This window comes from Wallemia ichthyophaga (genome assembly GCF_000400465.1).
Source record: "Wallemia ichthyophaga EXF-994 unplaced genomic scaffold scaffold20, whole genome shotgun sequence".
Classification (NCBI taxonomy): Eukaryota; Fungi; Basidiomycota; class Wallemiomycetes; order Wallemiales; family Wallemiaceae; genus Wallemia; species Wallemia ichthyophaga.
The window spans coordinates 100,788-116,170 of record NW_008806293.1 but is presented as its reverse complement, the minus strand read 5'-3'; the positions used below and the strand labels follow the sequence as shown (position 1 = coordinate 116,170).

Genomic DNA, 15,383 nt, shown 5'->3' with positions numbered 1-15,383 from the left:
CCTATTTTACAACACACTCATTCTCTTCGTTGTTCGTCATATTTATTCAAAAAGCCTTGCTGGATCTTGGCAGCCGCACTTGTCAACCCGATCAGTGGTTTCAATATCGCAATCGGAACAGCTCGTATGATCGGTTTATTCTTATCGCCCTTCTCAAACACCTCCATTGGAACTATATGTGTGCATTAGCGAGGAAGCCAGGTAGCTATCATATGTATAGCACCCACCAGCCAATATAGTCTGTGCTGCATCATTCAAATTACTGTTCAACGATCTATATGCACTCTCCATTCCCTGTTTCAATGTCGTCGGCTGTGTCTCTTCTTCAACCGCCTCCATCGTCACCTTATCCTGCGATGGCCTGTTGGCGAGAATACTTTCTGCATGCTCTAACACCACTTGCGTACCGTTGATGAGCTTTGCTCCTAGTCGCACTGCTTCCATGCCTGCATTCCGCGCGAAAGAAGTTCCGCCTTTCTGGAGCCCTCTTATGATGCGCTTGTCGTGTCTGTATTGCTCAATAGGCAGCAGTACGAGATCGGCTACACCACTGCCAACGTTCACTAGTGAACGAACTGGCGCAACTCCCGAGATCACATCCGACAGCTGGTTTGCCTTGACGTCGGGTGTCCATGTGTCCTGCAGTAGATCAAACAAGCGCGGCCAGCCGACGATCTGATCGATCTAGTGTTAGATCTTCCTCCTGTTCCAATTTCCAAGTGCTGAACCCACCCCCGATATCATGATCCTGCGCAGTATGATCTCAGATCCATCGAAATGAAAGAAATTCATCATTTCCATCGTCTTTCCCTGTCGCAGAGCCGCGTAGTTGACATGCTTCGGTTTGTAGTCCATCTTGATCTCGACCGGCTCAATAATAGCTTGACCTAAATTGTGAGTTAGTCAAATTCGTCTTGCAATTGGCCCAACACACGGATATAAGGTCCACTTGGCCTGCCAATAGCACTCTCCCCTTCATCTTTAAAGGCGATGAAACGCTTGAGGAAGTCGAGTGCATCCTGGTCCATGTTGAGCTTGATGGGCAGGATGCGACACAGCAGTGAAATCTCCTCCTCATTAGCATCAGTGAGCAAATTATTGAGTGTCACTTCTACCATATTCGAGTTAGACTCGCGCATATTTCCTCTAAGGTCTTTCTGTAACGCTGTCATGAATTTCCTCCATTTGCTCTTCTGCGTCACCCCATCCAAGACCTCCATATCTTTAATCGATAGCTTGGTAGCAGATGCCTTGTCTCCCTCAGCGAACTTCGTGTAGGAAGAGTGCACGTCACGCGCTGTGACTTCAACGAACGGAGCGGAGGATCTCTGTAGCGATTTCTTGAAGTCTGACGTGTGAGTATGAGTGTGATCTGGTGCTGGGACAGATTCTTTCGTTCTGTGTGACTGAGAAGGTGTGCTTAGATTCTGCCACTCGCTGTCACTCTCCTCGCCCGCCACACCCAATTCCTCGTCTATAGCTTTGAGGAAATCTTCAGAGGTGTCGATGTGAGAATCAGTGCTTCCCGCGCTACTACTGCTGAGGCCGACACTGTAAGCTCCGTACACATCGCACGAAAGCTCGTCGGTGGTGTCCACCTGCTGACCTGTAGAAAGCAGCTGGCGTATGCGCACGAGCTTTCTCCTCAATTTGCGATACTCCTGCTCTATTTTAGCGCGCGTACGCACCCAGTCGCACCCGTCGAAGAGCTGCAGCGAAACATCAGCACGGTGCAGCGTGACGTCAACCAACGACAGGCGCCTCTGCGTCTGTGCAGCATATTGATCCTCGGCGTATCTCTCCCGCAGCAGCTCTACGAAGCCCTCGCGCATCATTGCACCAGGCACTATCACCTCTGCTTTCTCTGCAGGCTGCGAGGCCGCGGGCATGACATAGTCGTCCAACTCGTCGTGCACCACGTCCGAAGACGAAGGCGAAAGCCCTTCACGGTACGCATCAAATTCTAACCCTCGCTCCATATAGTGCGATTGGTGCGCACCACTCTCGGCATACTCGAGGTTGGTGGGAATATCGTCGTCCAACATGTCCGCGCTCATGGTCGTGTATGTCTCCGGAAGCTGCGCAAAGGCCGTCTCGTCGAGCGAGGCGAGCAGGTTCGTGTATGCGTTCGTGTCCTCGGCTGGCGAGGAGTGCGAGTGTACAGTTCGGTCGCTCGTTGAAGATGGCGAAGTGGGTGACAGGTCGGACAGGAATTGCTTTATTGTACTCAGCGAATCGGCACATACCCCCACTCGACCATCTGCGTACATTATCTCAGCTATCACTTTGGCAGTGTCTGTTGACTTGAGATTAACTTTGAACTTGCTGGTCACTTTGACGAGCTCTGCAATCTGCACATATCCAGCGGACTGGTGGAGTAGATGGGTTAGTGTGGTGTTGTAATGCCTCTGTTTACTAACCTTCCAATGATCCCTTAAACTCCCTCTAAACACGTCGCGCTGCTCCATGTTCCCCTTACGTCTCTGCAGCGCCTCCGCCTCGTTGTCGACGAGGAAGAGCGATACATTACCAGCGACATTCTTCACATCTTTCACTTCACTCTCAGCTCGCAGTGTCAAATGTATGTAGGTATTGCCGAAATGGACGACGAGACGACGTTGCGAGGTGAGGGGACAAATGCGCGCCGATACATCTTTCAGGCGCACTCCCAGAGTCGTGATATCGGAGGGAACGGCGTTCTCGAAGACCTGCCGAGATGTGCGTTAGACGTAGCCACCACTAATATTAAAGCAACACACCCCTGGTGGTGGTTGGAGCAAGAAAGCAATATCACGCAAGAGATCTGTGTTGAGGTCACTGTTGAAGATCACCGAGTGGAGCACTATCTCTGCTGCTGACGTCTTCACACCTTTCCTAGACACAGAAGCATTGAAAAAGAGATAAATGGCTGGGTTCTCCATGTGGCGATGTGATTCTACCAGTGGGTCGTTGTCGCCCTCTCTCACTATGATCGATAGAAGTGTCACTTTGAAACTTGTCTTGCTATCCTGCAGCACGTCAGCCGTCGTCGACACACCAGTACTATTTTCAAACCTTCTTACTTTTGCTCGTTTTGCGTGCATCTTGTGGAAATCTTGCCGAAACGTCTATGTCGCGTACGTCGGCAACCACCAGCGAACACTCGCCCGTCTCCTTCCCCGTGCTCAAGTTGATAGTGGGGACATCTATCATGTATTTACCTGCATCTAAATGCACATCAAGATCAGCTTCAGTGTCACCATGATTTTCTTCTTTCTCAGCATTCTCAGCCTCGAAGAAGTCGTGCATAGATCCATCTTGAGTTTGAGTGTGAACATGGCTGCTACCACTCACATCCGCGGCCATCTCATCAACCACTAACCGACTCTTGACGAGCTCCACGACCGACTGCATCACATTAACATTCTCTCCAACCTTCCCTCTACTCGCCTTGATACGCTCGCTTAGCAAAGCCACGTCGTCGGCGAGATACTGCAGCCCGACCAGCTCACGCCTCCTAAATTCGAACTCTATGTATGGGATAGCCAGTGTGAGTTTAGGTGTTGAGTGAGCGTGTGTGCGCGTCTTGATTGCTAGCTTCGGTGCGTCCACTTTCGTAATACGCTTTGGTCCGCTACATACATGATGATGACGCGCATCAAGCCAGTATACATTTGAATACTCCATGCTAACGTCGGTTGTTCGAGTGTTTGAAAGTGGAGTGAGACTAAGCTGGCGCACATCTATCGTCAGAATTCCCGAACGCAATTGATGGTGTGGAGAGGGGGGTGGACAGCGCAAAGACACTCTGATAGCATCTAGCGTAAGCGTGAAAGGGATGGATTGGAGGGGTGATAGTATTTCGGAAGCAGATGCAGATGCAGGTGAAATGCTTTTATCTGCCTCTTGTAAAAGTGAGTTGACAATGCTGTCGTGAGTCGCAGCCACGTTCACATTCAATGCTTGGAAGAGATCGCTGCCGAAAAACCGCTCGACAACAGCCAAATCAGCGAATAGGTGAGTGGAGGAGATGCATACATCTCTCCCAGTCATTTTGATGATAGATTTGTTTTTTGGAGGCGTACTAGCTGCTCCATTTGCGTCTGTGCTGAGCAGCTTCCACGTCATGTTGTCGTAAATACGCTCATCTCCGCCCTCTTCTTCCTCTGACAGCCAGTCGGACATTGTGGGCGCTGCACTAGACACTGCGTTTGATACAGCGTCGTCGAAAATGAGCAGTGGGAATGTACGAACAGAGTCACTCGCCATTACGCTGGCGTCGCCCACCGTCATTGACCATTGAGGAGCTGTGATATCAATATCTGTGATGCTAGCCTCGACATAATAGCCTGGTATGTGGAAATTAGAGGTGGTGCCCTTCCACAGATCATCCTCGTTGATAATGTAGTCTAATTCGTCCAAGAGAATGAAGACGCGCAGATGGCGTAGGAGGATACCGAAGATGAAAGGAGCATCTGTCCGTGACTCTGTGTGTGCATTTGTCTTGGAAGCAACAGGGAACGACTGAATGAGATGGAGAAGGCAGGAAACGGTGGATGGGTAGAGAAGCAAAACTACACCACCAATATCCATATTTATCGTAGGTATTGAGTCATTTAAATCATTTTGGAGAGTGAGGGTGATTTTATTGGTCAAGTTTAGGATTCGATGTGTGGATGGAGTTTGGTGGAGACTCTCTTGTGCGCTCATGAACATCTGAGAGCTTTGTGGCTGCTGTGGCTGCTGTGTGGTGTGGGTAAACAGCTCAACACCATTTAAAGAGAAAGTTCGCTGATTTGCGCTTAAATCGACGTCACCGAACTCTAATGACGCCATTTTACATTGAATAGAGCTATCGCTATTTGATAGAGTGATTTGGGTGTTTGTGAGTGTAACATTGATTTTAGCTAAAATAGCATTTATAAGTGATTTAAGCAGAGATCTCTGTGAGGTAGCTGAGGTGGCCGAAGTGGCGGAGTGAGAGTGTACATCGAATGATCCAGGGATTGGATAATCATTGTTGTTGTCGAGATACTGTTGAGCGAGGGAGTCAACGTTTAGCTGTGGGTGTGGTTCTTCTTCTCTTGCTGTGCAAGGTGCCAAAAACACGTCCAAGCCATCCAAATCAATGGAAATTGATTGGCTGAGCGGGTTAGACCATGGAATGCGTATAGATAGCCTATTGAATTTAGCAGAAATGACGTCAATTGGTGAGCTTGACAGGTGTTGATTGATTGGCTGTGATTATGTAAGATGAGTGGGGGTGAGAAGAGAGCGTGACGAACTCGGGAATTTAGAGACTTGTTTTCGAGGACAATGGCGTCATCGATGTTGTCTGGAAATGTATCTACGTTTATGTACCTTCTCAGTATCCATCTAAGGAGATAGCTCAACACGGATTTTGAAATTTCAAACGGGAGAAGAGAGATGTTGGGTATCTGAGGTAATCTGAGCCATTCCCAGTTCACTGTGGTGTGAAATATCAGTAAATATCCAAGTTTTTCTAATTTTACGGCAACCGACTTGGACGTAAGTGATCAACCACCGCAACATCCATGGACTTTAGTAAATTGGGGAGTTTGACGAGATCTAACCAGATTGAGTTTAAGGAGGAGTCATTTCAAGAGGATTATTATCGTTATCTCTGTGGGATCGGGGATAAATCAGACAATCAATCAGATAACGTTGTACTTGGATTTAGAAAGCTCAGACAAGGATTGATAGCAGTAAATAGAATCGACGAATTTGCAGTAGGCGTGTACAAGTCATCACTCGACGCAGCGATAAGAGCCAGCAACCAAGACGAGATTAGAGTCGTTTTGAGCAGGTTAGCTGAAATAACTGGTGCAGAATTTTATAAGGAGCTTTATCAACTCCACTTGCTCTCTCAGGATTTAAAAATAACGAATCCATCGACAAATCTAGTCAGGCAGATTCAGCGGTGTTTGTTAGACTGCAACTATTTCAAATACTTTAAATTATTAGACCAGTCTATTGGTTATCAGCTTCTATTTTTACAGTCTCTTACTAGCAAATTTAGAATCCTTGGCTTCAGAATAATTTCTAAGGCTTATCTCAAGCTACCAATTACGAAATTGATTGAAATTCTGCGATTTGACTTTGAAAGCTGTAAATCCTTCTTACACGCCCACAAATATCAAGTCGCCAGCCTCTCTCCGTCTTGCACACTCAACTTTAAATCTCGATCGATATCATGAAGCAGTCAGTCAAGCCACTAAGGTTTCTGGGTTTGTTATCAGTTTCCTACTACTTTGTCCACAACTGCTACTCGCTGGTTTCAATCAAAGGTCGTTCAATGCAGCCCTCACTGAATCCTGATACAAATAAACTAAGCAGCGATATCTTAATTCTCAATAAATGGCTCCCTTTTTCTCATTTCAAGCACGGTGACATCATCGCTTTACGGTTTGTCCCTTTTCTTTGGTCTCTTACTCCCTCACTCTTCTCTCAGTCCTCCAGATAACCCAAACAAACTGGCTATCAAGCGTATCATTGGTCTTTATGGCGATACCATCAACGACTCTTACGTCGATCGCGGCCATTGCTATGTCCAAGGAGACGAGACTTTTCACTCAATTGATAGCAGACAGTATGGCCAGATCAGCCTCGGTACTATTATCGGTAAAGGCATTGCTATAGTATACCCCTTTGATAGATTACAATGGCTGCATTAGTAGTTTCACTATATATCGAGTTATTTCATTAGAATATCTCGTTGCAATCGACCCATGCTGTCTCCCCTGCCTTTCGCACTTTGATGAATGATCCTTCGGGTCCAAGATGTCCTCCATGAACCCAATTAAGCAGTTCTGTTTGTTTGAATGGCCCAAATACCTGTACCTCTACCGGTCGTTGAGCGGGCGGCAGCGTGGCTATATAATTAGGTGACTGTTTGTATTCCCATAGTGTTTCGTTTGTGTTATTGGTGCTATCATTGGTGCTATCGTCATCCACTGTCTCTGTCTTCTTCTGTTGATAGTGACTAGGCACCCAATTCTCGTTGACATAGCCTGACTTCCGAACTCCTCTCACAAATTGCTCGTGCTCCCAATCATACACCTCATTCACCCCAATTGACACCATTATGTTGACGAGTTCTGTGAACTTCTCCACTTGAGTACTCGCCTTCTTCAGCTCTTGAGCTCCGTTTTTCTTAGATTTTTCCCTATCCTTGCCTAGTCGTTGGAGTGCCTCGAGAACAGTCTCTCCACGCTGTGTGAACTCTGCCAGCGCCATCATCGTCTCCTCTTTCCTTCCTCCTTGTGCGTTCTGCGCCTCTACACGCTCATACTCCTCCCGCTCCTTTTTCAACCTCTCCTTATGTGCATCGCGCACTCTCTTACGTGCCTGCTTATCGGAATTATCAAGCCAGGCGTCATGCATGGCGTGTGGATCGCGCTGTTTCTCGACATACGTACCATCGTCGACAAAATCACCTTCCTGCATTTCAGACTTCATATTGAAAGCGCTGAGCTCGCCACCCATCTCATCCTCCTCGCCTTCTTGAGAGCTGTAACCGTCGCTATTCTCTGCCGTATTCTTATCACCGTACCCGCCAAATTCCTGACCCTCTATATCACCGAGCGAGAGTGGTTTAGCTTTCTCCGTTTCGCTGGGCTGTTGTGGCTTGTCCGCACCATCGCCAAACATATCATCGTCGTCGTTGTCAGCGGGTTTGTGACGCGACCGCACGACTGACTCGCCGCCCTCATTTGAGCTGTCTGAATCATAACCCTCTGTTTTGATAGCCCCGCGGCGCCCCTTCTTGTACTCCAGATCCTGCGTGGTGTCCAAATCTCTGTCTGGATTATTCTTCTCTGGCTTATCTTTCTCTGCAAATCTCGCCTTCTTCGGCTGTGCGTCTATTTCCTCGAGAGATCTCTTGCTCGTTGACATAATCAACGTTAGTGATCAACATCCATGTCCTCGCCCAGCAGAGATGAAATTAAGCAGGCAGCGGCGAGTAAACAGGGTGATATCAGGATAGAAAAGGACTCCACTGCTTACGCTGAATATCACCCAATTGAGCGTCCTGCTGGCGTTTCCAATACTGGATCAATGAAATACGCCCAGCTAGTCTCATTCTTTGACAACATCACAAACGAGAAAAATGTTTCAATGCGCTCTTTAAAGTTGGCGAAGCTGTTTGACGTATGTGGCCTTGTTACTCCTGCCTATCGTCATCATCCTTATCGGTCTTATCGCAGTATCACCGGGAGCATTACGGCAATGATTTCTACAATCTACTCCGCTTGATGATCCCAGAGCGAGAGAGAGAGCGCAGTATGTTCGGCATCAAAGAGACTGTCCTCGCAAAGATATACGTTGAGCTACTCGGTCTCTCCCCTAAGCACAATGATGGTCACCGTCTACTCTCCTGGAAAGCTCCCACCGCTGCACATACAGTCAGTGGTGACTTCCCCAGCGTGCTGGTAGACGTAATGAAAAACCGCGTCAGCTACGATTCAAAGTCATCGTTTACCATCGACGAGGTGAATCACAAGCTTGACCAGCTCTCGCGCGCCAAGTCTTTGTGAGTGTCGGTAGTTTTCCCACTACGATGTCATCATGCTCACACTTTTACACATTCACAGCCAGCGAAAGAAAGACATCATGAAAGAATTCGCAAAACGTTGCGATACAGAAGAGCAATTCTGGCTCGTGCGTATCTTACTAAAGAATCTTAAAATTAGCATCCGCGAGAGAAGCATCCTGTCTCAATTCCATCCAGATGCATACGCGCTGTTTGAAGTGACGACAGATTTGCGCACAGTTGCCTACAGGCTGTACGACCCGAGTATGCGGCTGCGCGATGCTGATAGCTCCGTTCACCTCTTCCAAGTATTCCAGCCGATGTTGTGCAAGCGCAATACCATCCCCGATGTCCACAAGAAGATGCCGCACGGCCGCTGGGTTGTCGAGGAGAAGATGGACGGCGAGCGCATACAGCTACATAGAAAGGGCGACAGGTATAAGTATTGGAGTAGGTGGGTTTGTGTTTTTTTTTTTGCTTTGTTTTGTTTTTCTCATTTGCCATGCTCTCCTCCTAGGAAAGCTAAGGATTATACCTATTTATATGGGAAATCCCCAACCGATGGCAGCCTTACACCGTTTATTCACACCACATTCGATTCTCGCGTCGATGAAGTCGTGCTTGATGGAGAAATGCTGGCGTATTCAGGCGCAATTGACGCCGTACTCCCTTTTGGCACTCTTAAAAAAGCCGCAAAAGGCGATATTGGTACACATCCGATATGTGGGTGCTTGCTCACATGCTCCATCTTCATTGCTCATGGTGCCCCCCTCAGTTAAGGTATTCGATGTGCTCTGGGTAAATGGGAAAGATATCTCTGCATATCCATTTAAAGAGCGCCAGAAAGTTCTCCGCTCCATATTCACAGAGCTACCTACACGCTTCGAGCATGTTTCACGCTGGACTGTGGGCGATGTGGTAGAGCTAAAGGGATCGCTTGAGCGTATTATCCTCCAAAAAGGCGAAGGGCTGGTGGTTAAGTCGCCCCTATCAACATACGAATATGGCGGTCGATCAGATCGGTGGATCAAGGTGTGTAGTTGCGGTGGAAGACTGAATCTGCATTTGCATTTGCATTTGCACCGAAGTAACAACCCACACAGCTGAAACCTGACTACTTTGATGAAATGTCAGAGACCGCCGATCTGCTAGTAATCGGAGGCAACTGGTCTAACAGTCGCAATGGAGTGATTTCCACCCTCTTCTGCGCACTAGTGGATGACAGGGAGGAGAACATAGCAGCGGATCCTCAGTGCGTAGCTCCGTTGGCTTGTTCACAGGCAAAGCAAGTTGCACGACGCCGCGCTAACTACATCACAGATACATACTCTTCGCGCGTGCTGGAACAGGCTACTCGGCGCAGGATCTCGTCATTATTAATGAGCTATTCGCTAAAGCAGACACGCGCAAGTACACTCCTGCATCTGTATACCCTGGTGTCAAAATAGGCAACGAGACACCGGATGTAGTCATCAACCCTCAGCAGTGAGTGAGGTGGGAGTCGAGTGAGATAGTGCTGTTGACGTGTGCGCAGATCTTTCGTAGTCGAGATCAAGGCAAGCGATATCAATCCATCGAGTGCGTGGTAGTAATAGTGCTGCGTAACGTATCTGATCATTCTATCTCAGCGCAATATCCCACCGGGTGCACCTACCGCTTTCCCCGCTTCAAGCGCCTCAGATTGGACAAGGGCAGCGGGGATAAGAGCCCCTTCGATCCAGACAGTCTGTTCAAGTGGACGGGTGGGTTGAGCTTTGTGTGTTTAGGTGGTATGCATGCTGACGCAATGCAGAGATGGACAGCATGATCAAAGGTATAAAGGCTTCGCGCTCTCATCAAGCTGAAGCTAAAGTTAAAGAAAAGCAAGCCAAGCCGACGAGGGCGAGTGTGAGAATGAGAGTTTGAGTTATCAAACACCCATAACTTACAACACATCGCCGCAGAAAAAACAGGTTATCAGCTCGCGTGCTGTGGCCAGCGTGAGAGCTGATACACGCAACTATCGCAACACGCTCTTCGAAGGCTGTGCATTCCGTTAGTAACACCTTCACGCTCCAGACAGCGTTGACGACACTCAGGAATACTGAACGGGACGAACGAGCTCGAAGTGAAAGACCTTGCGGTGCTCATCGCCGAAAGAAAGGGGATGGCACTGTCGCACATACCCAGAGACGAAGACTGCCCTGAACCGCTGCTCGTCATTGCAGGTAAAGCTACAGGTGAGTAGAGGTGCAATTGAACAGCTATTTACTCACTGCTCGCTTTTTACTCAATACAGCTGTGCAGGTCTCCCAGCTCGTCAAGTTGCAAAGAAGATCTATCCTGAGTGCACAGTGGCTGCTCGAGTGCGTTCAATATAACTGTATCGTGCCACTAGAGGGCGCTGGGAGTGGTGCGTATTGGGTCTATCAGTGTGACGTCGATAGTCAACTTATTTTGGATACCCTCCGTCCTTTCTTCATCACCCCAGATCATATTCCACACGAACAAGCAGAACGTCTTGCCCACGGTCAGCTCGATTTAGAGGCCGTCGGTGAAATTAATGAACTGAGATTCACACAAGAGCCAGCGTTGCAGGTAGAGGAGAAGGTGGCCACGATTGTGCCTGAGGAGGAAGATAGTGAGACAGAGAAAGAAAGTCTGGGAGAGAGTGGCGACGATGGCGATGAGACTATACAAGAAGGCGCTTTTACAGCCCAGAAATCACCTTCACCACGGTTAGGACCATCTCAACTGACTTATACACAGACATCCTCAACTCGCACAGTGACCAGACAAAAAGGTAGCACGTCTAATAATTTCGATGATAGCTCTGATGAGGGTGATGATAGTGTGAAGATCAAGAAAGAAGCGACTCAGCTTTTCTCACCGACGACGAATCCACAGTCGCCTCATCAGGAAAATCGGGAGGATGTGCAGAAGGAGCAGCCGTCGATTATACGAGACGATGCAGATCCCGATAGGACCTTGGAAGAAGACGCCGTTGCGACGCTCGAGGAAGAAGAGAATGTCAAGACATCAGGTACCACAGGAACACTAGTACTCAATCAGCAGGAGATGCATGATAAGGTTGATAAGGGCAGAAGACGTAGTAGAGTGGTTGCGTTTGACAGTGATTATAAAACTAATAGCGAGATTGATGTGGAGGATGCATCCGCCAAGAAGAGCAAGAAAATAAAGCAGGAAGGTGATAGCGAGGAGATGCACGAGCATGAACTTGGTGAGACATCAAAAGCATCTAAACAGCATGAATCACTTAATGCTGCCGATGTTGATTTGTCAGCTGATCATCCACGTGAGCCAGAAGTAGTTGAAGAAGCAGTAGTGATTACCAGTGATGATCTAGATAAACCGCTGTTGAATGTGTGAGTGGGTGAATGATTACAATAAAGAGAACTAAGAAAACGCAGCGCTGTGTATGTTGACGATTATGAGAACGCAATCACGAACGACCTGTTCCCGCGTCCATCAATAATGAGCAAGACAGAGTGGGTGATTAGGGTAAACAAGCCTACCTACTTACACGGCTATAGTTGGACCGGTATCCGAGACAAGATAACAAGGCTTGGCGGAATGGTAGCGGAGGTGGACGACAGCAGGCTAACGCATATAGTAATTGATGAGAACGACAAGAGAAGAGTGGAGGAGCTGTTTGAGCGGACAAAGCGGTGAGTGAGGCGTTGCGGGAGTGAGTGTGCTGATTACGCGGCTAGGCCCAAATACCGGAAGCTTGTGGGTATTGAGTGGGTGGAAAAGTGCTATAAGGAAAGAAGCTACGTCGATGAAACATTGTACAAAATAAAGCTGTGAAAATATTATAATTTTGGACCGGCCGGCTTCCCCACAAAGACCGGATAACTTAAACGTTGAATAAGCGCATTCAAGAAAGAAATAGGAAATGACACTGGCAACATCATATCCGCTGTGAGTGCCGCAGAGGATTTTGATTTGCTTTGCTGAGCGTGTATTACAGCAGAGTAGACGTCAATCACCAAGCAACGGTAAGCGCTGCGTCGTGAGAAAAACCACAGGGCTCATACATCCTAGCCTACGCCTGGTTCAGCTACAGCAAATTCTACAGCAATCTACAAAGACGGTGAGCGTCGCCGATCCAGCAATTCACACAGCTAATCAACCGCCACCAGCGATCTGGGGAGAGAAACCACGCCCAGAATTTGGTGTTGAGACTATCTACGATCTATTCCAGCACTCAGCTGCACACGCTGGCGATAAGAATTTCTTAGGTCATCGACCATACAATCCTAATAAGCAACGCTTTGAACGCTACTACGAGTACCAATCATACAATGAAATAGCCCAGCGCCGCACAAATCTCGGCTCTGGCATCTCACAGCTCGTTAAGCAGGGCGATTTGGGTGACTCTTGCTTCTCTGGCTGGACGGCTGGCACGTGGTCCAAAAATTGTCCAGAATGGCAAATCGCTGATCTCAGCTTACACGCTTTTTCGCGCATTTCTGTTCCTCTCTACGATACCCTCGGCAATGACAGCGTTGAATATGTCATCAACCACAGCGAAAATAGGCTCATTTTCACTTCATCTTCCCATCTTCCTCAGCTTTACAAGATTCTCCACAACTGCCCGTCTGTCGAAGCCGTCATCGTCCTCGATGGTCTCGACGAACCGGGTGCTCCCCAGGATGGCGCACGCGTACCAGGCCAGCTCAGCCGCGCTGACGTGCTCAAACTCTGGGCGAAGAATTTGAATGTCAGACTTTATAGCCTGGCCCAAGGTGTGTGCTAATGCGAACAAGCATAGCTCATCTTACACACGATCCAGTTGAAGAGCTTGGAGCTATCCACCAACACCCTCACATTCCTCCAAAACCTACCGATGTTTTAACAATCTCGTATACTTCGTGAGTGACCCCGCTAGTGTTGTGTATCATTCTGACACATTTGAAGTGGAACAACGGGTTGTGCGTTTTGGTTGGATGCTCTAATACCACAGCTAACACCTTACAGGGCCAAAAGGCGCAGTTCATACACATAGCAGCATGTGCAACAATATCCTTTCTTTGACTACAGGCATGGATGAATATGTTGGTCATCTGCTCGCAAGCTACATGCCACTCGCACATGTTCTGCAAAGAGCACTCGAGTTCATAGCCATGGTGTTGTTGGCGCCCATCGCTTACACTACCGGCGACATACTCCGCTTGATGGAAGATTTGCAGATTATGCAGCCTGAACTTATGGTCACCGTACCAAGAGTTCTGAATAGGTGAGCATTGTTTCTACCAACCACTTTCATGATCATCTAATATCCAAATGCAGAATCTACGCCGGCATCAAGCACCAAATGGACACTCCAGGTGTAAAAGGGTCTCTTCTCACCCGCGCCGTCGCTGCCAAGATCGACAAGATGCACAAAACATCCGACACTACCCATCTACTCTGGGACAAACTCATATTTAACAAGGTGGGTGATAATTGTCCATTGTGCTTAACTCTAACCCGTACTAAAGATTCGACAAGTTTTGGGTGGCAAGATTAGGTTGATAATTACAGGTTCGGCACCAATCAGTCCTCGAGTGCTCGACGTGCTTAAAGTCAGCCTGTGCATCCCGATTATTGAAGGCTACGGTCTCACTGAAACGTGTATCTGCACGAGAACGATTCCTAGTGATCCTCTGTCGTCTGGATATGTTGGAAATATGAACCCAGGCTTCGAGATCAAGCTGGTAGATGTTCCCGAAATGAATTACTTCTCAACTGATAGGCCATATCCACGCGGGGAAATTTGCATCAGATCTAAGAGCTCGATGAGAGAGTATTACAAGGATTCTGACAAGACAAAAGAATCATTCACCGACGATGGCTTCTTCATCAGTGGTGACATTGGCCAAATCGACAACCACGGCCGTCTCAAGCTTATTGACAGAAAAAAGAACATATTTAAGCTGGCGCAGGGCGAATATATTGCCATTGAGAAGCTGGAGGGTGTTTTTGCGTTGTGTCCGACTGTCATGCAGCTTTAGTGGGTAGATTGTGTTTGATTATGAAATTTGCTAACGCGTCACAGCATCCACGCAGATAGCCTCAGATCTTATCTCGTCGCCGTGGTCGTCCCAGATCCTCTCGAACTTGGTTCTGTGGTAGGCTGTGACGCTAACGATCGCCAAGCTCTTGACACAGCAATTGCAAGCGAGAAAGTGCGTGGTATGATTATGGCGGAGATCGACAAAGCATCTAACCATGCTGGGCTGAAAGGGTGAGTGAAGGTGTTGTATGCTGACCTAACTAACCTCCTCCAGCTTCGAACGTATCAAGGCTGTTCACATAACTAATGACCAGTTTACCATCGATAACGGCTTGCTCACACCTACTCTTAAAGTCAAGCGCAATGAAGTGGCTAGCAAGTACAAAACCACAATTGATGCTCTATATGACGCGAACGACAAGTCTGCCAAGCTTTGAAATAGCTTACTGAAATTTTTTTTTGTATTTCACAGCTTTATGAATCAAATAATTAAATCAACCGTGCTCAAATCACTATGCAAATTACCACGTAAGGGAGAAGACTAACGCAGAGATATCATTCACTGACAAGTTGAACATTTAGCAACACCATCTTTTCATAGCATCTTCAGGACTTTAAATGCATCCCCACCTCATCCACTCGCTTAATATCCACCGAGTTACATTTCTCGGCCACCACGTATCTCATCTTTGATGGCTAATTTACGAGTTTTGATAATCTCTAAATAGAATAGCTTCATAAATAGTCCAGAAGGAGCTCTACGATATCTCACCAGCATTATATCCCTGAGAATCATATTGCGCCCTGTAGGCTGTTCGGAGGTTGCAATCCTACTTTGCTTTCTAGCAC

The 15,383-nt window shown here is 47.7% G+C and overlaps 4 protein-coding genes across 4 annotated transcripts; 2 read left to right on the top strand and 2 right to left on the bottom strand.

Annotated features, from left to right (window-relative positions):
• Window positions 1-17: 17 nt before the first annotated feature.
• J056_002382 (Autophagy-related protein 2) lies at window positions 18-5,536 on the bottom strand (the record flags this gene model as incomplete). The annotated part of the gene is made up of 9 exons (XM_009271647.1): window positions 18-172; window positions 228-675; window positions 733-887; window positions 935-2,369; window positions 2,421-2,708; window positions 2,760-3,008; window positions 3,055-5,217; window positions 5,265-5,446; window positions 5,503-5,536. 9 exons carry the CDS (start codon window positions 5,534-5,536, stop codon window positions 18-20), a joined length of 5,109 nt encoding a protein of 1,702 aa, XP_009269922.1.
• Window positions 5,537-6,295: 759 nt separating this feature from the next.
• J056_002381 (uncharacterized protein) lies at window positions 6,296-6,674 on the top strand (the record flags this gene model as incomplete). Its single annotated transcript, XM_009271646.1, has 2 exons — window positions 6,296-6,405; window positions 6,452-6,674. 2 exons carry the CDS (start codon window positions 6,296-6,298, stop codon window positions 6,672-6,674), a joined length of 333 nt encoding a protein of 110 aa, XP_009269921.1.
• A 28-nt stretch (window positions 6,675-6,702) lies between these two features.
• On the bottom strand, window positions 6,703-7,896 carry J056_002380 (LIN1-like protein; the record flags this gene model as incomplete). The annotated part of the gene is made up of 1 exon (XM_009271645.1): window positions 6,703-7,896. One exon carries the CDS (start codon window positions 7,894-7,896, stop codon window positions 6,703-6,705), a length of 1,194 nt encoding a protein of 397 aa, XP_009269920.1.
• Window positions 7,897-7,920: 24 nt separating this feature from the next.
• On the top strand, window positions 7,921-14,971 carry J056_002379 (DNA ligase 4; the record flags this gene model as incomplete). Its single annotated transcript, XM_009271644.1, has 25 exons — window positions 7,921-8,151; window positions 8,208-8,533; window positions 8,595-8,987; window positions 9,051-9,256; window positions 9,309-9,565; window positions 9,637-9,785; window positions 9,854-10,018; window positions 10,068-10,111; window positions 10,162-10,275; window positions 10,326-10,420; window positions 10,477-10,567; window positions 10,612-10,752; window positions 10,812-11,898; window positions 11,944-12,021; window positions 12,067-12,201; window positions 12,247-12,265; window positions 12,581-12,629; window positions 12,679-13,284; window positions 13,332-13,410; window positions 13,457-13,470; window positions 13,517-13,775; window positions 13,829-13,973; window positions 14,020-14,531; window positions 14,577-14,765; window positions 14,809-14,971. 25 exons carry the CDS (start codon window positions 7,921-7,923, stop codon window positions 14,969-14,971), a joined length of 5,547 nt encoding a protein of 1,848 aa, XP_009269919.1.
• Window positions 14,972-15,383: the final 412 nt, after the last annotated feature.